We start from the raw sequence: 24,378 nt of genomic DNA, 5'->3' as shown, positions 1-24,378 counted from the left end.
TCCCAACAAAAAGTAATTCCTCTGAGCTCAGCAGAGCTGCCTCTGATGTTCACAAGGTGGAAGAAAAGGTGAATGAAATCTAATAAATCTTTTCAAGAGTAAATACAGTCTAAATGGAGTTACAGCTAACAGGGAGTGCAAGACATTCAGGAGATTCAGAATGAATTAAAGCATTAGATTTGATTCAAAAAATTGTGTTCAAGCATGGAATGATTAACAGAAAAGTTTAATTAATGCTAACTTAAGAGTTAGAAACTTAAAGAGCTTTGGTTAGAGCACAAAGTCATTATGAATTCCTGTCAGTTGGAAAAGCTCACATTTCAAAATTAATTTTCATTGTACATGAAGGTGAAAGTTTAAAAATTATAACATTTTCATAAAGGCTAACTTCCTGTGAATAAAATAGTAAATAAATAGATCCACTGAAAAAAGAATCAAATATTTCACTCCAAAATTTTTAAATCAAAGTGGTGGTCACACCTAGCTGTGGCAGCCTTAGTTTTAATGCATTTGAAACAACCTGAAAATGTTGGACTCTATATTAAATGCCATTTTCACCATTATGAAAAGCACTCCATAGCAGCTGACAGGTGGGTCCAGGTACTCGTGTTTTGCCACACTCCCCATCCAGGCTGCACTGCCCATTGCCCAGCAAGCCACCGCCTGCCGCGCTGCCCACGGTGCCCCCCTGGTGTCCTGGGTCTGTGGGGCTGGATTCCCCTCAGGGGTTACTCCTCCCAGGGCAGGAGTCACCCCTCTCAGCACGTGTTACCGTTATGGCAGGGAAACAGCTTTACATAAACTGGTTCAGGTCTTTTCAACAAAGGGAACAGTTCAGGCCAGGGTCAGTTATTTCACATCATTTCACTTAATTTCTCCCAGTGGAAACTTCTGAACTCTTCTGTTGAAAGTGACAGCTTCCCATGGTATCTTCTGAATCTGTAGAAATCTCATGTTTTCTAGCCGAAAATTGGATTTATTTTTTCTGTTCAAAGCATTTCAGTACCTCTCCTGCACATCCAGGGCTGGGCTGAAGCCCACGTGCAGCTTTTTGCTCTCCTGCAAGACCCAGTCTGTGCTGAAAAGGCCACCAAATCATCCATGGTGGTAGAAAACACCCTTCTTAGATCATGGGTTCCAGATCATGCTGTTGCATGATCATGCTTGAATAAAGGAGAAGGGTATCCCATGCTCAGGTTTGCACTCACCATCTCTCCCTTTCACATGCCCACACAGAAACACGCAGAGGGTTAAGACCAGGCATTTCATCCATCTGCATCTGTTGCTTTTTCAACATTACAATCACTTCATTGTCTGCAGCGGCTGCCACACTGGAGAGGAAAGTGGAAGGCTTCTCAGCAGGACGTAGAGAAAGCATTAAGAGTGCTTTGATGGCAGCCAAGAAAAAAAAATTCCTAACTTCAGATTTTCTTATCAAAAACTTTAAATATTTCCAAGATTTTTGTTTGCGGTGTTTAACATTTCTGCTTCCTAAGTCATATAGGTTTAGAGCTGCTGCACAAATGTTTGGCTAATCCCTGCAAGGTGCAGGGTAAATAGCAGCTGAAGTTTGGTCCTGGTGCTAAGTACAACAGGCCTGATTCTGTTTCTGGGAAACGCAAAGCAGAAGCAGAATTTCTGTCCTGGTCCTCCTTGGGTTCAGGAACAGGTACTTTTCTTTTAAAGCCCTTTCAAGCAATGCCTCATGGCGAAACACACACAAAAAAAGACAGCATTAGGTCAAACCTAAACAAGATGCAGACAAAGCATCAGAGAGGCTGATGTTGGAATGGGCCTCAAAATGTCATTTAATCTTTCCCCTACCCAAAACAGGATTGACGGTACGTAAAATGTCAGATACGGAAGCACTGGAGTTTGGGCAAACCTAATGCTCCTGAGTTCTCACACTTACCTTAGCATGCCATGGAATGCATCACACTGGAGACAGCTAGATTGAGTTCAGTGTGCCAAATGTGCCCCTGCCCCAGCAGTTCACAGTTCAGCAGATCAGATGCTATTTGAAGCTACTCTACACGTAACTTAAACCCGAGGCACCATCCTGCTCTCTGAGCAGGAGAGCAGGTCCAACTGCAGGTGGCTTGCTCAAATGCACATGGCAGTGCCTGGGGGGGACACACACGTACAAAATGTGCCACCCAAAACACCTCGGCCCATCACTAGCCACATATTTGCATTAGGTAGAGCAGCTAGCTGAGGGCAGATTCGGTCAGCTTGCCTGGCACCTGAATGTAAGGAATAGGAAACCCAGGCTTTTTGCACAGACGGTAGCTACTAGTGGCTACTTCCTGGTTTATATTCCTGCACGTCAATTATATTTCCCCTAATATCAGGCTGTTATGGAAAACACACTCCTGTCCCCTTCTGTGTACATTATAGATAAATTTTTCTTCCTTTCTAGCTTTGGCATCTGTACTTTCTGTAGAACATGCTGGCAAACAGAGAAGCTGTTTTTCCCCTAAATCACGTCCAGCGGCAGCAGGATGTGCCGTAGTACCCTGACAGCTGTAGCACCAGTGATGCTGCTGGGGTAACATCCCTCCCCCACTCTGACGCAGCCTCCAGGACAGGTTTATCTTAGCTCCGTGTCCCTCACTCCATGGCTGTTCTACCACAATTACCAATGCTGATTAATGTGGGGCGATACTGAGAACCAGCATGGCCAGCACAGACCATCTGCCCAAGAGACCCCTTAGCCACTCTTAGCCAGGAACTCTTCAGGAACACAAGAAACAAAATGTCCCCAATTTGTCAGCCTCAAAGTCCTCGGAGAATTCAAGCCACTAAAGTCATAGCTGCTGAAGATTAAAATGCTTTTGCTGAGGTCTCTTTCTCACCAAGCACCTGGGACCTCTGTCAAGTTCAAAGCATAGGGTCTTCTGCCAGTATAAGCCACTACACTACAGCTACTCCATCATCTGAAGATCCAGCCTGCAGTGAGGACAACCTGTCCACTGCAGAGCAGAGCTTCCGTGCCTTTCCATCAACATTATCTGTTCCCACCACCATCTAACCCAGACCAAGGCGATCACCAGAGTTTTTAGGAAGACACTGTTACAGTGAAGAGCCCGTGCTCTTAGGCAGCAATGCTGCTCCAGACTGCTTTCCTCTCCCTTCAAGGCAAAAAATCCCAAAACCTAGCTCTGACCCTTGAGCAGTGCAAGGAGAGAAGTAGGGGGGAGCTGCCTTAATTCCCATCAACCATGCAGCAAGCATTGTCCTCCCACGCTCTGGACTTATTTTGTGAAACGCCCTGCGGATTGCCTGGACATATTTCAGTGAGATTTATCTCATTTTGTGACTAATCTTCCAATTATTCTGATGCTATTTACCAAGTCTCGTGTTCCCTTGATAACCAGATGCTTGACATAACTTTGGAGATAGTCTTTTCCCCAGCACCCGGTTGCAGTTGGAGGAATGACTTGTTGCCTTACACGGGCAGAAGAGATGGGCTAGGCAAATGGTCAAAAGCTCCCTTTATTCCCAGTTTTTCTCCGTGGAGTAAAATTCACACTCCTTGATCTGCTTAGCATGACCCCAGCATCACTGTTAGAAGATTCTAAAAGCATCTTTCACATAATTGGGTTTCAGTAATCAGTTGATTTAAAGAGCCTTGACTGACTTTGTCTGTCTTAAAATAAACTGAAAATGCCGTAGCATCTGGTCTTTTGCAGGTCGACATAGATAGTTAAAACACTCCAATTATCAGTTACTCTCTAATAATCTCAAAGACCTACCACCTTTGCTATTGACTTGAGCCCAGCTTTAGATGAACATATTCCTAGACATTCTGCTATGGTGATGGAAGCTTTAAAAATATTTAGAAGAGCTAAAAATATAGATATAAATAATAATCCACATTCTACCTTTCATTTTTTGGATAGGCTTACATTGCAGTCACAGCCAAAGTTTTGTTCTTTCATGCATCTCAATGCCACAAACAATCACGTGGTCTCAGGAATGGCACTTCCCTTCCATTGGGGTTAAGAAGATATCTAATAGTGTTCATTGTTTAGGAACAACCATAATGTTTTTAATAATAAGTTCAGGTTCTATCTATCTGTATTAGTGCTACATTTGTTCCTCTGTCTAACATTTTCTTGGATTTAGTGCTATTACTTTCAGTAAAAATACCCTCAGTTAGAGTATTATTGAAATGCACACAGCAGAGTCTATTTGCCTGCAAATTTAATGCATTTACCTAGGCAGCTATTATTAATTTCTACCTCAGGAGCAGAACTGCCTTCCATGGTGACAGCTGATGGTGCACAGTGAGCTGAAACTCTCAGGAAGCACCTCCCAGTCTGCTGCAGTGCACAGCCCTCTATTTAAGACAGAATGAAATCTAACAAAGCACTGTCTTGGACACAATGTCAATTGTCCTTCAATTCCCCAAGCACTATAATCATGTTAGCCTTTTCCATCTAGCACAGCTTTGCACAGCGTTAAGGTCCCAAGAGCTCCCTCAGGACTGTATTACTGGAGAAACTGGGCAGAGCTTTCCTTGCAAACAGAGACCCCAAGGTTCCTCGGACTTTGCTATCAGCGAAGCTGAATTTGTTCAAGGATTGATTAGCACAGCAGTAACTCACAAAGAAGCAGGGGAAATCCTCCAGTGCTGATTTTACAAACAATGAGGTCAATGATTCTGATAAATCAACTTCATTCATGCTCTCTATAAATAAGTAATGTCCCAGGCTGGGAAGAAGCTGGCTCATGTTTTACTGTTGCGCTTGTTCTGAAAGCTTTGGGAATTTCCATTCTCTTTCATCCATTTCTGGACCAGATTTATTCTGCTTGATCTTCCTAATCCACCTCCACTGTTTTTGTGTTCTTTGTCATGTAAGCTGGCCAATGCTGAAGTCTGACCTCTCAATGCATTTTGAAAGATTTACAGCATTTCGTATCAGCTGCTTGAATAAACAGGACTGGTGGACTAGTACATCTCTTCTGTTTGCTGTCTCTGCATAGCAAATACGCAGCTGTGAAGAGCTGTAGCCTTTTTGCTCTCAAGATGCTAAAAAACCCACATAGTACAAGTCATGAATCTTCCTATAGGATGACACTGTCTAGATGAATCTATTCCTGTTGCAGAATGGGACTATAGAGCTGTCATCTTTTGTCAGCCTGCTTCCCCAACACGGCTGCAACGCAAGTCAGGTTGGCATTTTCCCACCAATTCCACTGGAATCCTCAAACCTGTACGGATGAGGCAGAGGGGAGGGGGTGCCCCTTGCCCTTGCCACACATGAGAAATAAGAGTCCAAGGTGAAGAGCAATCCCTATAAGCGATGGAGAGTTTCTGGAAAGGAGACATTGAAAAGAGTTCTCTGATGCTTCCAAAAGTACCTGAAATGCCCTGCTTCAAAAGCTTGTCTCTGCATAGTCAATCCCAGACTTCCAAAAGTCTTTAACATTGACTTCCATACCATGAGGGTGCTGCATGAGCATGACTAGTCGTCTCCCCTTATGTGAGATACCTTCAGTGAGCATTTGAGTTACAGTCTCCATGTTTTCCATGCAACCGTAAAGTTAAAAAGACTATAATAAAAAGGCTTACAAATACAAAAGGCAAGAATGACTTGACTTAAGAAAAGCATGAATTACTGGAAGACTCATTAAATAATGAGAACAATCAACAAATGCAAGCTTTAGAACAGCTGTTGAGGGATGACAGGTAGAAATAGGAAAATCATGTTACCTCTGGCTAGATCATTAGTGAAACCATTTCTAGACCTCTCTGTCTAGTCCTAGCAACTGCTTGAAAGAGTTTGGAAAAGAGGTACAAGAATGATCTAAGAACAAGAAAATATGCCTTGTAGGAAGACACTAGATAAGCTATTTAGAGCAGAATAAATGATGCTATGAATCCTATCTGGCTTTAAAATCACTAAATGTCTGTGGCCTAAAGACAAAGCAGCAAATTCCTCACCACCTCATTAGACCAAGAGCTACACTGAGTGAAATCAGCTGAATCCAGGCCCCGGAGGCCTCTCTGCTCCCACCGTGGGGAGCAGACTGGAAATGTTTTTCAGATATTGTAAGTATCAGATGGGCAAAAGTATTTGCTCAGCAGAACATAGATCTCATCCATTGATGAGGTGGCAGAAAATGGTGAGGTTTACACAGAGCCCTTCCTTTGAAAAATGCTGGCTATCAGAGGCCTGTACGAGCTAGCGGTAGATGATTACAGGACCAATTAAAGAAAGGAATTTAGCACAATTTAAATCTAAAGTTACATATTTAGGCCAATTACAGGGCAAAATAGCACATTTTTGTTTTTTCTTTCAGAAAGAATATAGTTAAGCTGCAGGATAAGTCTGACGTAGCAAATCAATTTGGCTGTAATCAAATCTTGTTTGTCATGAAGGAGGAAATGGAGGAACATGCCATGAGCAACGTGTGACTCACTCAGTTTCCTGGGGATGACCCTCATGTGTGGAAGTGAAGAACAGCCCAGGCTTGAGTCACAGGGCACTTGCAGATCCTGGTTGAGCCAAGGGTCCTATAATACCAGCTTTTATTGGCCCTGGGAGTGCTGACCACATGATGTAGCATTGCATTTAGTCAAAGCAAAGGGAATATTTCCAAGGAGAAACACTTCAGGGATAGTCTTCTAGCTAAAGGAGCAAACAGTCATTAGAGCTCAACTGAATTGATTGTCACTCCTGGTCTGAATGATGGGGACATGTCATTAAGGTCTTTCTTACTTTTTATTTTGGACCAGCTTCCTTTGGTGCGTGCCAAATTGCCATATCACTACGCATTTGCAAGTTTCCTGAGCATTCCCAGCTTCAGCTGCAGCCATGTAACATCTCACGAAGACAGGTCCACAGCAGCTAAAATAAAGTTCCCCAGACACTGACCCAACCAGAATCAAAGCAGCATGTGAGAGATTAATCCCTGGCAGCCCTATCCCTATTTTCTTCACCTGGAGCAACCAAAGAAAGATATTTCTGAACACAAATATGACCCAAAGTAGGATTCATAAATCACCTGGAGCACTTAGAAGGTGCTACAAAAATGCACTGCCCACATTTGCTTTACTTTCCTGTTGAATATTCAAAGCTGCTCTTTCTTAAAGCCTGGCATACATAGTTCCAGTTCAGTTACTTAGATGCCTGACTGTTAGGGGAACAAAAGGGAATTAGAGACCTAAATGTCTCTGAGGCATGTCTGAGTTTCAGTCCGTAGATGGAACATAACAGGGATCCTTACATTTCAGCCACAGAGACCCTATGCGGTACAAAAAGAGAACAATTTATAAAGAAGATTTTTTAAAATTGTTCTTCTTCAAACAAACTCCTACAAAAACACTCTTGTCCTGCCTGGGGTAAGCCCCAGAGAGCAGCAGGCATCTGCAAAGAGGAGGGGGATTCCAAGTTTATTATGAAAGCTTTCACAGAACTATATTCAGGAAGGAAGGAAAATGTTACCCAGCAAGCAAACATATCGTCAGAATCTCCAGGGATATCAGCTACTGGCGAACACACCACATTCAGCATACTGAAAACGTCACTTCACAGAAATCGCTCTGAAAGGTGCCAGAGGAAGGAACCCGAGGCCCGTGAGATGCCCTGGCATTTGCTGCAGTCCACAGACAATGCATTTGTTCTTGAAGATACAGTCTGGACTTGAGTCGTGCCTCGCAAAGATGATTACCCTATCAGAGAAGGAGTAAAACCCCCTGGGGAAATCATTGACCATTGCATCCTCCTGAGGACTTCAAATTAAACCTCAAGTCTATGCCAAGGAAAACACACAAAAAAAACCCTCTTAATTGCAGGCGGACTCTATATGAATGACTTGACAATTATTCTGGTAAAGAACATGGAGGAAACTGGGAACAAGTTGTTCAGGCATTGCTGAAAATGTTCTGATCTTATAGGTTGGTATTGCAGCAGATTTTGGCCATATTCACAAGGGAGAAGGGATATCACCTTCCTCTGTGTGCGCGCGTGCACAACATATTTTAAAGACAAAAACACTGCTTAGCTTATTTCTCATTACTATCCTCCCTCCTTAGTAGCAGATCTGTATTTAACACTGATCAGAACCAGTTATAGTCTCATGTAAAGCACCCAACAAATACATGCAGGAGCAAAGAATTTTGGTTTGAAGTAACGTTGTAGAACTGGGCACAAGCTGAAGCCAGGAGTTTAAACCAGTATTGTCCCATCTTAAGTGAGGCCTGTATGAACAAGTACCTTTGTAAGTGAAAGGAAATCTGTAAGGCACACATGTAAAGAGCTTTCTACCTAGAAATGAAAAATTTGGTCAAGCATCTACCCATCCCTTAAAGAAGTAAGAACCCAAAGCTGGCATCTAACCTCCACTGCAGCTGGCCAAAAACTGCTCTTTTGTGCATCTTCTGATTTTACCCTTTTTCCAGCTAAAAAAGAAACAGATTCTGGCATTTCTACAGCCAGCAGGTAAACCAGAATTGCAGTTGTTCTTATATTGGTGGCCATTCCTCTGTGTTAAGTAACATGCATCTGGAACATGTAATCATAGCGAACAGACGAATGCACAAACTTCGCAGAGCTTGCTGACAAGGGCAGAAGATGGCCCTTGTGAAAGTTTGAGGCTTGATACAGACTAATGTGACCAAAAAAAAAGAGAAAGCCTTTGCATCCAGGGAGGTGCTACCATCTCTGCTTGCTGTCACACTCCTGGCATCTCTCTCCAAAATAGCTGGACCTTAATTTGTTAGCAGAAAGGCACTGGAATAAATGGATGACTTCTCCCATGTGGTATCACATTAAACATTGCCTAAGCTATTCTGTGTATTCTGGCTAATGGTTTCACAGTCATTTGGTTCTGCAAGCACTTCTTCACAGGCATGGAAAAATTCCCCATGATGTGCATATCCACGCTCCTGTACAACGGCTAAGTGCATCTGAGCTATTGCATCCTAGTCTGGTGTCATACTGGAGACTTACATGTTGCTTTGTACTATTAATCAATGATAAGAGGATCTCACAGAGGAGCAGATAATTTATTTCTGTCAGTGCAGGCCATGAATGTTGCTGTTGTGAGGCTGAAGGGCTCTTCCAAGGGAAAATTCAGTCCCACAGAGTTACCAGGGCTTTGCTATGAGCAAATGAAATGCAATGGGGCAAGAGTTTGGCAAAGATTGATCATTGACAGGTGGATCTAGGGCAACCTGTGCAACAAGAATATCAACAAAAATTGTCATATTGTCCCCAGGAACACAAACTAATCACTTATTTAAAAACAGAACTCCCGGCTCAGACCGGTTTATAGTCCACACCCCAAATCCAGCCCACACAATAACTCCACCTAGCACCTTGCTTTTCTGCTGTGGCCTTCAAGCGGGACAGCGTGTTTCAGAGCTCTGTGTTGAAGCCCACTAGCAAAACCCCCAGGCACACAGACCTGCGGCAAAGCCCTGGAGGTGACCCAAAATAGTTACTCAAATTCTAGCAAGCAATACCCAGCTAATTTATGATCTAACTAACATTTTTAAAGCAGTGTTTTACACATCCTGCACTTGGTTAAAACCACCTAGTGAAATGAGGAAAACATCTGCCCCCTCGCATAGTCTGATGCAACCCAGACTGGAGCCAAATGAGAACCAGGGCTGTGCAAGTATTCAGCCACATTTTACTGCAGTCCCCACTGCACTTGGTGTTAAAGGCCATGTCATTTCAGTGCTTAATCGGTATATCAATATGGCCAATAAATGGCAAGGAGATTTCATATTTATCTTGTTACTCTAAGACTGATCATAAAGCAGAGTTCACAAGCCTGTAAAGGAGCCTGCATTACCCCCAGTAACTGGGAAGGAACTCCGTGTTGGCTTCCCATAGGCTTGGCCACTGAGAGAACAGGAAAAGATAAGTAAGACAGTAAGTAAAAGTAAACTGAGATAAAGCCAAAAGTAAGGCCTACAAAACTAGCAGAGCAGTCTCAGCTCATAAATACCACCTACCAAGTGGACATGCCAAACAGCCTTTTGCCTGACAGAGGTGGACTGATAAACCTTTAGTATAAAAATACCGTGATGTTTTCACATCCAAGAGCCATTTATTTTGACATCTGTTTTGCCTGCATATGAGTGTGGTGGAAATTTCAGCACCAATACATTAATCTAGACATTGCTGTTTCAAGAACCAGTGATTATTTGAATTGTCAGTGTGAGCCACTGCATTCAGAGCCAGGAATCCAAAGACAGCACTTTGCCTGTTGCTGAAGTTTAGCCAACAAGACAGTTTTCCCTGGGTGGTACCTGTAAACTTCAAGAGGTGATGTGGACAGGAAGGATATCTTCTGATGATGAGATAGTTTCAAAGAATCACAAGAAGAAAGAATACAGAGGTTGATGAGGAAAAAGAAAAAGAAAAAGAAAAAGAAAAAGAAAAAGAAAAAGAAAAAGAAAAAGAAAAAGAAAAAGAAAAAGAAAAAGAAAAAGAAAAAGAAAAAGAAAAAGAAAAAGAAGAAAAAGACGAAGAAAAATAAGAAAAGAAGAACAAAAACAAAAAAAAACACACAAACAAACAAACAAAAAAGAAAAAAAAAACACAAAAAAGGAAGAAAAAAAAAAAAGACTGGTGCCATGTAGAAATTCACAGCAGGACCCATGAGAGGCAGGATGCTGTAAGAATTACAATGTGATGTGCAAGCTGGGTAGACTCAGTGTGTATTTTTCCAAAAGCTCTTGCATTTCCTAGCCCTTGTGTATGTGAAGAGTAATGGTAGGACACCGCCAGCCTCTTTATTCCTCCTCAGCATCTCCCAGAGGTCACCAAAAGCCAAACTGAACAGTACAAACTATCAATAATTTCAGTGTGTGGCTCCACAGGCTTGTTGCAAAATATCCACCTTAACTTCATGGCCCACAGAGCACAGGTAATAGTTCAGGAGCTGCTGCAGCAGATCTTTCTAGCAAAGCATAGCGCATCTGTATCAGACTGGACCTCTAGCCAAACAGATTATCTCCAAACCCTATTAACTACTGGAACAAGACAGCAATTTGCATCTGCACCAGGGCTTTTTGCTAGTGTAGCTCAGTCAGTCAGGTGCCACCAAGAGATGGGCCAGCAAAGCTTCACAGCAGCCTGAGCCTGGACAGAGTAAATTTCAGTGTGACTTCTGAGTTTTTAAAACACTGAATACCTGAGCTGATCTTCTGCAAGCAGGGCCCAGCTCAGTTTGCTTGCACTCAGAGTTAGCCAGCATGAGAGGCAAAGCTGGATAACTGTCAGTACTGACATATGGCAAAAGTCTTTCCATATTCATCGTACACATTACATCATTTGCACCTCCGTGCACCCCATGGCCACACAGTTGCCATCTGAGCATCCTGTTTTGGAGGTGCTCTACAGACTCCACACAAATCCAGCCAAGGACTGACAGTGGGACTGATGCTCTTGTGCAGTCCCAAAGACCACCTTGGCCAGCTGAGCACTGCATAGCTAATGCATTGCAGCTCAAAAATTGCCTTCAGCTGAAGGGTACATCTTCCCTCAGTCAGTTTCTGAGCAGAGAAAAATCAGCAGAACAGGTCTGGCTCCTGCACTTCTTGGCATGTGGGCAGGTTGAAGGCTGGGCAGGGTTGCAACTAGAAAAAACCTCACACCTCCCGGCTGCCTCCCATAAGCTGTGCAGGGCCACCTGTGGCCCCATTGCTTCTGAGAAGGGAGCTAAGAAAAGCAAGTGTATTGTCAGTAGACTTATACAGTTCATACCACTCTTGGGACATTTTGAGACTCCCTACACCACAAAGAGCTGAAAACCAGGGCTCTGGGGAGGTTTTTTTAAATTTGTTTATTCAAGTCAGGTTGAAGGAAAGGGATGGGGCAGCTGAACTCTCTCCTGTCTGCGTTGGTACCCATCTGGTACCCACCCCGGTTGCTCTTTCCTGGGCTCTTCCACCCCGGACATCCATGCTCAACAGCCAACCCCATCTTGAGTTCCCCTGGGAGCTGCACTGTGTACGAGCTACCTCCTGAACTGAGGAGCGGGAGGAGGCCTCTCGCCCCCTTTCCCAACTTCTCTTTCCCCTGCACATCACAAGGCAGCCCCACCAGCCACTGAGTGCTGCCCGTCCGGCTCTCATCAGCAAGTCTGGTCCATGCTGTGCCTCTGTACCTTCAGGATGTCAGTTTTGTTCTGTTTATATGCTAGCAAAATTACCGTGTCGCTTTGCAAGCAAGTAAAGCTGCTGAATAATCAGTCTGTCCAGCCACACTAACAGAGACTTCAAGTCTAAGAGGTTCCAAACAGGACATTGTTCCCCAGTGCAGGAGCTATTAACTTCTATAAACTGGTGGGTGCTTTTCTCCTACAAAAGTCTTGTCACTTTCAAAAAAATCAGGAAGAACCTGTGTGATGTTTTCAAGCCTCCTCTTTGCCAAAAGTAACTATTAATCTTTCCAGCCCTCATTAGTGGCAAGTTGTGATCAGCCGATGGGCACCAGTATTAGCCCCGCTCCACCCCAGCCACAGCTCTATGTTCATTCCAGCCATTTGCCCTCATGCTTTAAAACAAATAATAGTCCACGGGCTGTGAGAATACCATTATTTTGAGAAACTTTCCTGACGAATGTTTAAGGTCTTCGTGTTGACTAATGAGTAGAACTGGATTCCCTCCCACTCTTTCCAGTTGAGTAGTAATGATTTAAGCAGATCAACTGGTTAACTAAATGTCATTAACACAGATCATACCCTTTACACAAAACAGCACTGATTACAAAGATCAGCTAATAACAAGGTTCATCCAAAGGCAATGAGAAAACATTTCCATCAGTGTCAGTGGGCTCAAAATGAAGTTCAAAGTGAATTGTACTAACGGAGTAAACATGATGAGTGTGATCAATAAACTAAGCCATGCTTTCCTTCATTTGCAACAGAATCTGTTCAACATCCCCACAAATATTAGTGCTCCTCTTCCTTCCCATCCTTCAAAGCATCCACCACACAGCCCCATATGTTAAGCACTGCCACCTGCCGTTGCACAGCACAGGAGAGGACAGGTTGCCCTGACAAACCTACACAAAGCTTATGGCGGAGAGGCAGGAATCCTGTGCGTTCAACTCCTAGCACCTCCTGGGGGCTGCGGGCGGCTGCAGAGGCAGTAGCAAATGCACACTGGTCTCTGGGTCCCTGATAGCAGCAAGGTGCGTGGCTCTTCTGTCTGTGAAGAAATAAGAGCTTGGCATAAAATATTTGCTTCTGTTGCGACTTTAGGCTGCCTTCCATTTGGGTTGAATCTATGTGCTCGGTTTAGGATGAACATGCCAATGGGTCTAGCACAGGGGTGTATTGGCATTTTAGGATTAAAACACACAAAAACAAGGCCACTGGCTTGTGCCTAAATAACATCTTTTGTTTCTCTCTTCCAGTAACTGTGACTGTGGGAGGACAACAACACTTGCTGGGACTTTATGACACTGCAGGACAGGTAAATTACTGCAAAACATGTATAAGTTTCCTTTTCTATGGTTTGTTTATTATTACCATCTAATGGAGCTTGTAGTTCATGCTGTTTGCGGGGGGAGGGGGAGTTTACAAATGTTAACAACCAGTTGTGAGTTGTAGTGGTTGAACTGCTGAGCTTCTCCTTTTTATTTTCTACATAGAGATTTTGTTCTGATTCAGTAACAAAACACACAAATACACTCATCCCTAAGACTGCGTTTTGTCTAAGCAAAAAACTAAAGCCTGAGTAGGCTGTTCAGCCTCCCATATATCCACCTCCTACTGCAAATATGACGTTTCATGTAAAGTCAGTGTTTTCTTACATTTACCACATGGTGGCATTGAAGATACAGAGAATAATTCCCATTTCCAAGATGAGAAAACTAATCTAATACAGCATCAGCCTATCAGTCACCAGCTGTTGACATTTTAAATGATAACCCAGCCAGATTGGCACCCATCTGTGCATCCGTCTCCCAGGACAAGGGTGTTCATTACAGGAGAGTCTGTACCCCATGCTTACTTACATATATAATGCTTTTACTTTTTCTTCCACTGTCCACAGTCTGATACAGTGTGCTTATACTAAAAGTTTGCCGAAGAGCTCTGGTCTATGGGCTGATTTCACCCCCTGGAGAGGAGGAGAGGGTACTTCTCACGGCCTTGCTCTGCCAGTAGAAGGGCAGAAAAGGGTACAGGGAGCAACACATTTTCATGGTGAAATTTCCCTCTCCTACCTCCAGCTGCCAGCAACTGGCAGATTAAGGGACCGCCATCCCCACAGAAACTTTGCAGAAAATCACCTGCCAAGAAGAGAGGGAGCAGGTCCTGTGTCCCTCCCACCCTGGGAGGGCTGGAACCCACATCCACCAGCTCCTCCAGTCAGAGCTGGCACTGGAGGCAGCAGGAGAGGAAAGCAGATTTGGGAGCCTGCTTCAGCCTCTGGGACCCAGCAGCTCTGGATTCTGGGCTTTGCTTTCAGGAGCACTTCTTGGCTGTGCTTTTTTTTTGGCTATAACTGACTGCTATGAAATGCATGAACAATGCAGAAGGGGACCCTCCTGTCTGCAGAAGGCCACTTATTACAGCACATACTTTGCAGCAGTACGCAGAGAGGTCAAAAACCATATCAGGACAGACTGCCACTTCCAGAAAAACCTGCACTCAGCAACACTGGGGCTTTTATGCTTTGGGTTTTGCTTTTTAAAATTTTATTCCTATCACATGTCTGTAGGAAGCAATGGCCACTTCAAAGCTAGCTTGGTGTTACTTAGAGCCACCCCTCCTTTCTATTTACATGGTGCAAACAGATGATCCAAAAGCCAGTCCCAAAATATAACCCAAGTCCTTGTCCCATGTTCAATGCATGTTCAATTCTCTATTCTGTGCTCACAAACACAGAGCCCGGAGCATGTCTGTCGTGCTCCGGCAGCACTGCAAGCCTTTGCAAATGAGACTGGAATTCTCCTTTTGAGAACTTTTCAAGACCGGATAATCTCATTTTCATGATCCAGTTCTCAGTCAGATTTTACCCAGTGCCTTAATATTTCTACTTGTTTTGTAGGGCTGATAGTTCCACCTGCCACACATTTCCTCAGCAACACATCCTCTTATTTGTCCTCCTGAGCCAGAAGAAACACTAAGCCGTCTCTTTGACAAACTTCACCCCTCCATCCATTCCTCCACAATCATTTTGCCATTTTCTGCTTCAAACTAGCCAGAGCACCACCTGCCTCCAAGCACCATGGAGGCTGAGAGGATGATGCTTCCCACATGCTCAAGCTATAACAACAGATCATCTGGGTTGTTTCCTCCCTCCTTCTCCTTGTGCTGTGTGGCTTTCCAAAAGCATTGGTGTGAAGTCATAGCCAAAAATAGCACTTGACATTATGGTGCTATAAAACATATGCTAATGAAAAAACAATTGGAAAATGTACTCCTGCAGCAGGACCCTCTGTCAGCTTGAAGGGAGAGCTGGCAGAGACCCCAGATCTGGGGTATCTGGTTTTCTGCATCCCTGGCACAGATAGTCCTAGGAGAAAAAAAACAGTGGTCTTGTTTCCCCAGGTTGGACTCAGGTGTGGAGTGCTTTAATGGGCTGACATGGCAGGGACCGTATGTGAGATCAGCACAGTAGCAACATTAAAAAAGCAAGTTTTGCTGTACTTTCTGAGCCCAAGCACTGCAAGGCTGCTGGCAATCAGAGAGCAGGGAGGGACCAACACCAGTTGATGCAAATCAAGGGGGCCTTAATTACATAATTATGTGCTATTACATAGGTAGGTAATTCAGCAAGGCCAGGTCTGGTGCTGGCATCTCCATGCCAAACCAGTGGCCAGGCAGGGTAACTGGGAAGCCTTTCACTGCCTAAATAATAGACAGCAAAATCAAACATGAGCCAGGGAAACAAATTAATGATTGGCTACACCCCAACCCCATGGGGACTCACATCACTTCCCAAACACCACACTCACTAGCTGCAGCACCTCTGGATATGCCCCATACCCATGTAAATGTCCAGTCCTTTTTTTTTTACTCTATTTATTTGCTTGACTTCAACAACCAACTGTCTCTGAATGAGAAATTAACCCGACGTGCTGTATCTCATAATGGTCCGTTGCAAGGTCTTATAGCCTTCTCCTAGAGAGCAGGTATGAACAGAGACAGGGTCTTTGTCTGATGTGGTCTGGAGGCTCTTGCCAGCCCGCAAAGACAGGGAAATACGGGAGCTTTTATCGACTCTTACCCATAATGTTTGTGCTTGTGCTTTAACACGTCCGTGCAAGCTTCCATGTGCCCTGACAGATGAGACCTCTGCTATGTGATGCATGGCTGTCCCTCCTTATGGTTTATATAATGCTCTGTGCTGCTAACATGAATCGGGAATACTCCTCCTGAAAAAGGATTTTCTAGGGGTTCTGAAGGAACTAGCAAAATAAAATGAAATGCACACGGCTGTAGCTGTCACTGCCAGGCAGAGAGCTCGTGGCTTTTAGTTTGTAATTTTAATGGTACAGTAAGTTCCAGCCCCTCTAAATATGCACGTCTGAATATTGAAACTGGTTATATTTAGCCAATTTCTTTCCAAAAATCCTAAATCACGATTCCTCGAGGGCTTGCTGCCACCACGTGGGTGTTTTAGGAGGCTGATTTGCAGCAATTAAAGTGAAAACACAGAAACTGCCTTTGCCAAGCAATTAGTATCAGCCCATGTTCACTGTGGCACAATCTTGGAGAAGTGATCAGGTTTGACGTTCTGGGCTAAGATAATGTCCCATAATCAGGCAGGCATCAGGCCAGGCCTCCCTCACCCACAGCATCCACATAAAATGGTTTCAGTAATGCAATTGCTCCTTTGCTCCCATCGCGTTGGCATCCACTTTGCCTCTAGCAACTCATCTGTGGGAGCTAGGTATCATCTCCAGAGTCTCGTATAAATCTCCTCCCAATGACTTGGCTTCTTCGTGACCTCTATCGCTGATGTTCCCACAAATGTCTCTGAGTTTTCTTTCCTGCCATTCCTTGAACGTGGAGAATCCACTCTTTCTTTGACTGATATGTCCAAACACCTCCTCTTGCCATATAAATCCTTCTTCAGATCAATACTTTCTATGATACTGGAAAGACATAAGTCAGCTGACAAATAATCTGGGTTTACCCCAAATACTGTGGCTGTGGGGCTGGGGGTGCTAACTGGGAATTTACGCTTCCTACTGAAGTGGGTTTGGGACAATGAACATTCAGTTCGACAAAACAAAACATTTTGTTTGTGGTTGAGGATGTTTCTTTAAACTTCTTTTTAATGAGATGGAGCTAAATTTGGCCTTATACTTCCTTTCAGAATAAATAATTGAGGGTTGGGTTTTTTTTAGAAAAGGTTGGAGCAGACTGTTTTTACGTAATCTGTTAGTGTTTTTTGGAAACTAGTGTTGATTCAGAAGTAAGCTGGGTCATCTTATCACTGCATACTCAGTGAAAAAAAGACTTCGGAAAGGAGATTTACCAGTCTCAACTCATTACTAAGCCCTCTTATTTGTTGACCCACATACAGCGTTTGCGTGGCAATGTTTTGGTAGTGGGGGGCTACAGGGGTGGCTTCTGTGAGAAGCTGCTAGAAACTTCCCCCATGTCCAACAGAGCCAGTGCCAGCCAGCTCCAAGATGGACCCGCTGCTGGCCAAGGCCGAGCCCATCAGCGATGGTGGCAGCGACTCAGGGGTAACATGTTTAAGAAAGGGCAAAAAAGCCCTGCACAACAGCAACTTCAGCTGGAGAGAGGAGAAATAATATGTGGGTGGAAACACTCTGCAGACACCCAGGTCAGTGAAGAAAGAGGGGAGGAGGTGCTCCAGGCACTGGAGCAGAGATTCCCCTGCAGGCCATGGTGAAGACCATGGTGAGGCAGGCTGTCCCCCGGCAGCCCATGGAGGTTAACGGTGGAGCAGAGATCCACCTGCAGCCCGTGGAGGGCCCCACGCCAGAGGAGGCAGATGCTCCCCAAGGAGGCTGTGACCCCATGGGAAGCTCATGCTGGAGCAGGCTCCTGGCAGGACCTGTGGACACTTGGGATGCAGAGGAGCCCATGCTGGAACAGGTTTTCTGACAGGACTTGTGACACCGTGGGGGACCCACGCTGGAGCAGTCTGTTCCTGAAGGGCTGCAGCACCCCGGGGAAGGGACCCACGCTGGAGCAGTTCAGGAAGAACTGCAGCCCGTGGGAAGGACTCACGTTGGAGCAGTTTGTGGAGGACTGTCTGCTGTGGGAGGGACCCCACGCTGGAGCAGAGGAAGAATGTGAGGAGTCCCCCCCCGGGGAAGAAGGAGTGCCAGAGAATGTGTGATGAACTGACCGCAACCCCCATTCCCTGTCCCCCTGCACCGCTGAGGGGAGAGGAGGTAGAGAAATTGGGAGTGAAGGGGAGCCTGAGAAGAAGGGAGGGGTGAGGGGAAGGTGTTCTAAGATTTAGTTTTTATTTTCTTATTACTTTACTCTGATTTGATTGCTAATAATTAAGCTAATATTCCCAAGTCCACTCTGTTTTGCCTGTGACAGTAATTGGTGAATGATCTCTCCCTGCCCTTATCTTGACCCACGAGGTCTTTTTTTTCCATCTCATTTTCTCCCTGCCCTGTCCTGCTGAGGACAGGAGTGATAGAGTGGTTTGGTGGCACCTGGTGTCCAGCCAAGGTCACCCCACCACAACCCAACCAAAGCAAGACGGAGAAAGACTGAATTAAGACACCATCTAATCTGGGCACACAGTGATACAGTCCTGCATCAGTTTCTCCTGCAGGACAGACAATAGTTGCATTGCTATGCCCCTAATGTGGGTTTTCCTTACCTCAAATAATTGTTCTCAAGTCTGAGCAACAGCACCTGGATATCTTCTTTTTTTTTTCTTTTTCCATTTTCATAGAGTTATTAACTATTTTAGTATCTGCAAAGCAGGACTGCACCGCTTGAAATTTCAGACAGTTACAACCAAAAAAGACCATACTGCAGAGACTTGAGGCTTGCCCAAAGTGCAGAAACTGTGAACTAAAGACCTAGGTCTCAGTCAGGCTTGACAGCAATGTTTTATCATTTCCCACGCCCCACCATTGTGTTCCTTTCCCAAAAATAAGTCTTCAGAACAAGTATATCCACTCTAAAAGCATCTGTTTCATTGTACTGAAATTTTCTAACAGGTTTCATTGAAAAATACCAACCAGGCACAGCTACAGTCACTCTCACTATCAGAAAGAGCCACTCTATCCCTTTTATACAACTTGCAGAACCTTTGCTCACTCTCAACATCTCAAGCTTGAAAACAGACCCACATTCTTCCTTGAAATTCAGCTATCAAATCCAGCTCATGACATGACACAGCTGTGCTTTGAGCTGTTTGAAAATTCATCCTCTTCACAACTAGCACAAAGAGAAGACATCTCTCCTTCCCCAGTCCAGGGCCTGTGGAAATACTAAATCACCTCCAGTGATTTACCCAGCCGCTGCAGGATGGATTTGATCTGCTTTGTGCTTTCAAGTGTCTTCTGCTGACTGACACATTGCTTACCATACATGACTGTGATGGCACCAGGTAGCCCAGAGACCCATGTTTGTTGTATATGGTCATGTCTATAATGCCTGCTAGGGAATAGAAAGTCCATAATATTAAAAGGAAAGCCCTAGAGCTGTGTGTCATCAGCAAATATTAGCTAGCAATGACAGTCAAATAATACTTCCCAGGATGGTAGCATATTGCAGGAGGGCTGAGGCCAGTACACGCAGCCTCAAGGTCAATTTTTATTATACCACCAGAGATGGCTGCTGTTTAGCATTACCCTCTACATGAGCATCACCACAGATAATACACACACAAACAGAATGTGTTAGCACTTTTGGGTAAAGGTGCTGCCAAAAGAGCAGCCCTGGCCCTCGAGATGTGACTCTGCTCAGCAGCTCCCCAGAGGTTATGAGAGCGCATGAGCATGGAGGGAAAGTGTTGAGCAGTTCATCCAGAGCCAACGTGATACCCCCATCTGCAGTTACCTCCCACCCCATAACACACTTGCTGTTTTCCCCCCTGGCAGGAGGACTACAACCAGCTGAGACCCCTGTCCTACCCCAACACGGACGTGTTCCTGATCTGCTTCTCAGTGGTGAACCCCGCCTCATACCACAACGTCCAGGAGGAATGGGTGCCCGAGCTGAAAGTCTGCATGCCCAACGTACCTTATGTCCTCATAGGAACACAGGTAACCGTCCTCCAGGACACCACCGGCCATCGTGGGGGTCTTCAGAGTGAGGGGGCTCCTACTCCTCCCAGGGGTGGCTGGAGGCTGAGCTCTCTGGAAAGGTTTCCTATTATCTTCTTATGTGAAATGCAGCCAGACTTCACCATTGGAGGAAAACTCAGGGACTGGGAATGGAAACCAACATGCAGTTGACCCATCAGGCTAGTCACAACTGGCAAAACTCATCCCATTTTTTATTCAAATGAATATTAATGTAGTATAAAGACATAAATTCCTATAGGGAGAAAAGATTTCTGATAGACCTTTAGTGAGGGGAATAAACTCATCAAAGTCTACAGTCAGAAGCAGAAGCTAAACTTCAAACTAAATTTTAAGAATGGGAATAATTAACCAAATTACTTAGAGACACTGGAAAGATAGCCTCCTTTAACCCTTTTACATCAACATTGAAATTAGTGATCACCATCCTGCTTGTTTTATAGTGGATGTTAGACTAAACGATCAAACCACTGTATTTTGACCTTAAAATCTAAGAATCTGTCAATGAAATAAAAATGCCTTAAATATGGGTTTGCTTCCAAGACACAGAGTGGCTAGAGACTGTGAGAAGTAGGGATATGACTGTCTGGAAAATGTCCGAACACCGGACAGTAACCTAAGCCAAGTTAGAGAAACAGATCAAATTCTGGTCAAAACCGAAATCTTCATGCCATAGGAATGTCCAGTCATTCAAACACTGGCTTTGTTTTCCACACTGAAATAATCTAAACCACCCATTTTAAAATAAAAGTATTACCCTTTGGATAACACACTCTGGATGGGTTTGAAATGCCAGAATGCTTGACTTTGATGTTTTCCATGGAAATAAAAGATTTTGTTTCAAGTCAGTCAGGCTGAGCTGCATCTGTCTGGCCTGTCAGGGTGTTTTTTGCAGGTTCGCAGCAGCCTCCCCTTCCAATGTGGCTCAGGATTCCACCGACATTTTCCAAGATGCATTGTGAGAGCCGTCGAGAACCACAGCTTTACTGTACCTCAGCTATCTGAGCTGTGGCCCTATAACTTGCCAAAGAGAACTAATTCATGTTAAACAGAAAAAAAGAAAAGAAAAAAAAGGGAAAAAAAAGGAAAACACATGTGCAATTCATTTCTGAAGTATCATCTGAGGTGAGGAGGACAGATGCTCTTATGCAAGGACATAACTGAGTTTGTAAAGCTATGAATATCTGTCTCAAGATTTACAGCAAGGCAGTAAGGCAGTACTGAGCAGAGGGTTTGTGTATTTTCTACTAGATTGATCTCCGGGATGATCCCAAAACTTTGGCGCGGCTGCTTTACATGAAGGAGAAACCACTCACCTACGAGCACGGAGTGAAGCTAGCAAAGGAGGTAATAGCATTTCCTGAGGTCCCATGAAATCGATTGGTCACAGCTTTCACTGGGTTTGTTTCATTCAAGGTGAGCTCCTCCAAGGCATGTTGGTTCGTTCCAGCCAGAGATTAAAGCCTCTGTTCAAACAGGCTGGACTCAGACACAGATTGCGGCTCCCGCGCCTGCTGTTCTGCTGCGATACCCAATGGAGCTCTAAGCAAAGCAGCAAGGTACACAGGGCAGCAGGTGGCAAATGGGCAGCAAAACAGATTTTACTGCCTACTTTACCTAAATCAAGTGTTTCTCGTTCAGGCTTCTGCCAGGAGGTATGTGTGGCAAACCCCTCCCTGCAGGCACTTCCTGCCAGACTCATCCCTATCCCTTACAAAAACACAGACAACTTGATCCTCACTTACACATTGCACTTCAAGCAGCAGAGAAAGAGCTCCCAGGGTTTCTGTGCTATTGCACCCTTCTCCTGGGAAGGGAGGGGGATAAAAGCCCTTCCCAAACCCTGAAATGCAGGCATCTAGACCCAGCCTTTTCCACTTATATGATGCAAATGCTATCACAGGCCCTGATCCTCAAAGGCCAGTTTAAGCACCCATTTGCAGAATAAGCTGAATAAGCAACAAGGTTGCTGAATAAACTGAGGCTGCTTTCCCAGGCCACTGTGTGTTTGTGTCATACCAGCAACCTCAGGAGAGTCCCATCTCAGGATGAAGAAGCAGGACACAGGGGTGACAGGTCAGGGGAAAAGAGCCAAGTATATGAAGGGGCTCAGCTGATGACCCAGCATTTCCTTGAAACCCTTCAGTGGCACAAAGGTCAAGCTGCTCATCCAGCTCTCATACACAGGTGCAGCCTCCCTCCCTCTCTGCAGGGAATTACTGCTGCCCGTTAACCCACTGTGGTGGGATACTGGTGTTGATGCTCATCCATGATCCCTCACTGAGGATGACCACCTGAGCTCGTCCCTTAATCCCATAGGCAGCCAGATACAAAACAGAGCAACAACCTGATCCCCTTTCTAAACCTCTGGGCTTCCCTTCGTCACTGGACACATATGTGCGTAGAAGGATGCTGGAACAGGGTCGCTCTGTATCTCCCAACAGCGGGCACTCACATTTTCCCTCTTCTCTCTTAGATTGGAGCACAGTGCTACCTGGAGTGCTCAGCCCTCACGCAGAAAGGCCTTAAGACTGTCTTTGATGAGGCAATCCTGACCATTTTCCACCCCAAGAAGAAGAAGAAGCGTTGTGCAAAGTGCCACAGCTGCTGCACCCTTGTGTGAAGTCACTTGGAAAGAAAAACGAGATGAGTTCAATGAAACCAAGCAGGTTAGAAAGGCTCTGAAGGTCACATGCAACTGAAATGGGGAACATGACCAGAAAGGGGTCCTTCTTTCCCAAATATAGGAGCCCTCCATTCTGTGAAACCTCCAAGCTGTATCATGCTAGGCCAACCCATGTCTATGTGCTTTCCTAATCCTCCAGAGTTGTATGCAGCCTGTTCCCACTACTGCAGACTGCACTGAGCCAACAGAAACCAGGAAGCCTGCTCCTGCTTGACTCTTCACCTTAGGAATAAGGTGAAGGTGGTGTGTAAAAAAAAACAAAGAACTAAAGGTGGTAAAAGAAACAAGAGAAACTCCATTTGTGGCCTTAAGCAAGAATTGATCAAAATTAGGAGTTTGCAGTACTTAGGAATTGAATCTGAACTGACTGAAAGCACATGGAGATCTGTAGAAATCTAATATGTAAGATATACACTATAGGTAGGATGTACTTTTAAATTACATTTCTTTTATAAGACTCGCTAGTTCAGGATATACTTTACTTTGTTCAAACTACATGGAAGCAAAGGTGGAGTGATTCCAGTTCGTTTTCACTTAACATTGGAACTTCACAGCGTCAGTATGTTGCTGCACCCAAGCTATCAAAATGGATCAACATTTACCTCCAGACTTAAGGAATGTTCTTACAACAAAAAAATGCAAATAACTGTGTTTTAACAAGGGAATGTTCAGGCTGAGCCATGTTTCCATAAGCTGGGAAAGGAAGAACAGAGTTGTAGCATCAATGTACTGAAACAAAGAAAATCTGCCACCAAAGATTATTGCCCTAAACATGAAGCAGCGGAGTGGAGCAATCTCTCTTCCAGACTGAGAACATGAATGAGACACATTGCCATGGCAACTGAAAATTTACCTTATAGATCAGCTGGATATCTACATCTCACCCAGCAGATCAAAAGAGCAAAAACCAAAAAGCCAAAGGTCACACTGACTTTAAGTGCTTTAAGGTGATCCAATTGCCTTAAGGTTTTTTTTTAATGGAGTATCTCATGTAAAGAAACTCATCGAAGTGGAGTTGTAAACCTGTCGATTTATTGTAATCTCCCTCCTCCCGTTCATTACTTCTTTCTTTGCTCCTGTTTTCCCACCTTCATTACTGTGAGTGCTGTTTAAGTTGCAGCATGGTTGCAGTCCTTAGCAGTGAACTTTCACACGAGTCACAGATGATGGGCTGCAGCTGATAGCACAGAGAAGGGAAAGGAAGCTGCCTGTTTGCTCTCTTTGCTGTTGAAGAAAGCATGCCTTTTCACTAAAGCCTCTCCAGGGAGCCTGTACTTTTGCACATCACAGCAATACAAATGCTCAGAGGTGAACTCAAAGGGCATCTTGTTACTTGCATCTGCCTTCGGGTACCCTGGCAATGCGATGAGACTGTCTTGTTATGGATTTCATTCCCCAAGCAGAAAATCACAGTGCCAGCAAATATAGATTTCAAGACCTCTGATGTAACTCCTT

The 24,378-nt window shown here is 44.6% G+C and overlaps 1 protein-coding gene across 2 annotated transcripts in view; it reads left to right on the top strand.

Moving 5' to 3' along the window:
* The window catches only part of RHOJ (ras homolog family member J), a 56,487-nt gene extending 32,545 nt beyond the window's left edge, over positions 1–23,942 (top strand). The window contains exons 2-5 of one of the 2 annotated variants that reach the window (XM_075104143.1): positions 13,386–13,444; positions 20,034–20,198; positions 21,489–21,584; positions 22,714–23,942. In XM_075104143.1, the coding sequence (XP_074960244.1) occupies positions 13,386–13,444; positions 20,034–20,198; positions 21,489–21,584; positions 22,714–22,860 (467 nt within the window). In that variant the 3' untranslated portion in view covers positions 22,861–23,942. The remainder of the gene's footprint in view (positions 1–13,385; positions 13,445–20,033; positions 20,199–21,488; positions 21,585–22,713) is intronic. The other variant, XM_075104142.1, reaches the window with a different exon arrangement.
* Positions 23,943–24,378: the final 436 nt, after the last annotated feature.

This window comes from Phalacrocorax aristotelis, chromosome 9 (genome assembly GCF_949628215.1).
Source record: "Phalacrocorax aristotelis chromosome 9, bGulAri2.1, whole genome shotgun sequence".
In the NCBI taxonomy this organism is placed as follows: Eukaryota; Metazoa; Chordata; class Aves; order Suliformes; family Phalacrocoracidae; genus Phalacrocorax; species Phalacrocorax aristotelis.
This window is presented reverse-complemented; position numbering and strand designations above follow the sequence as displayed.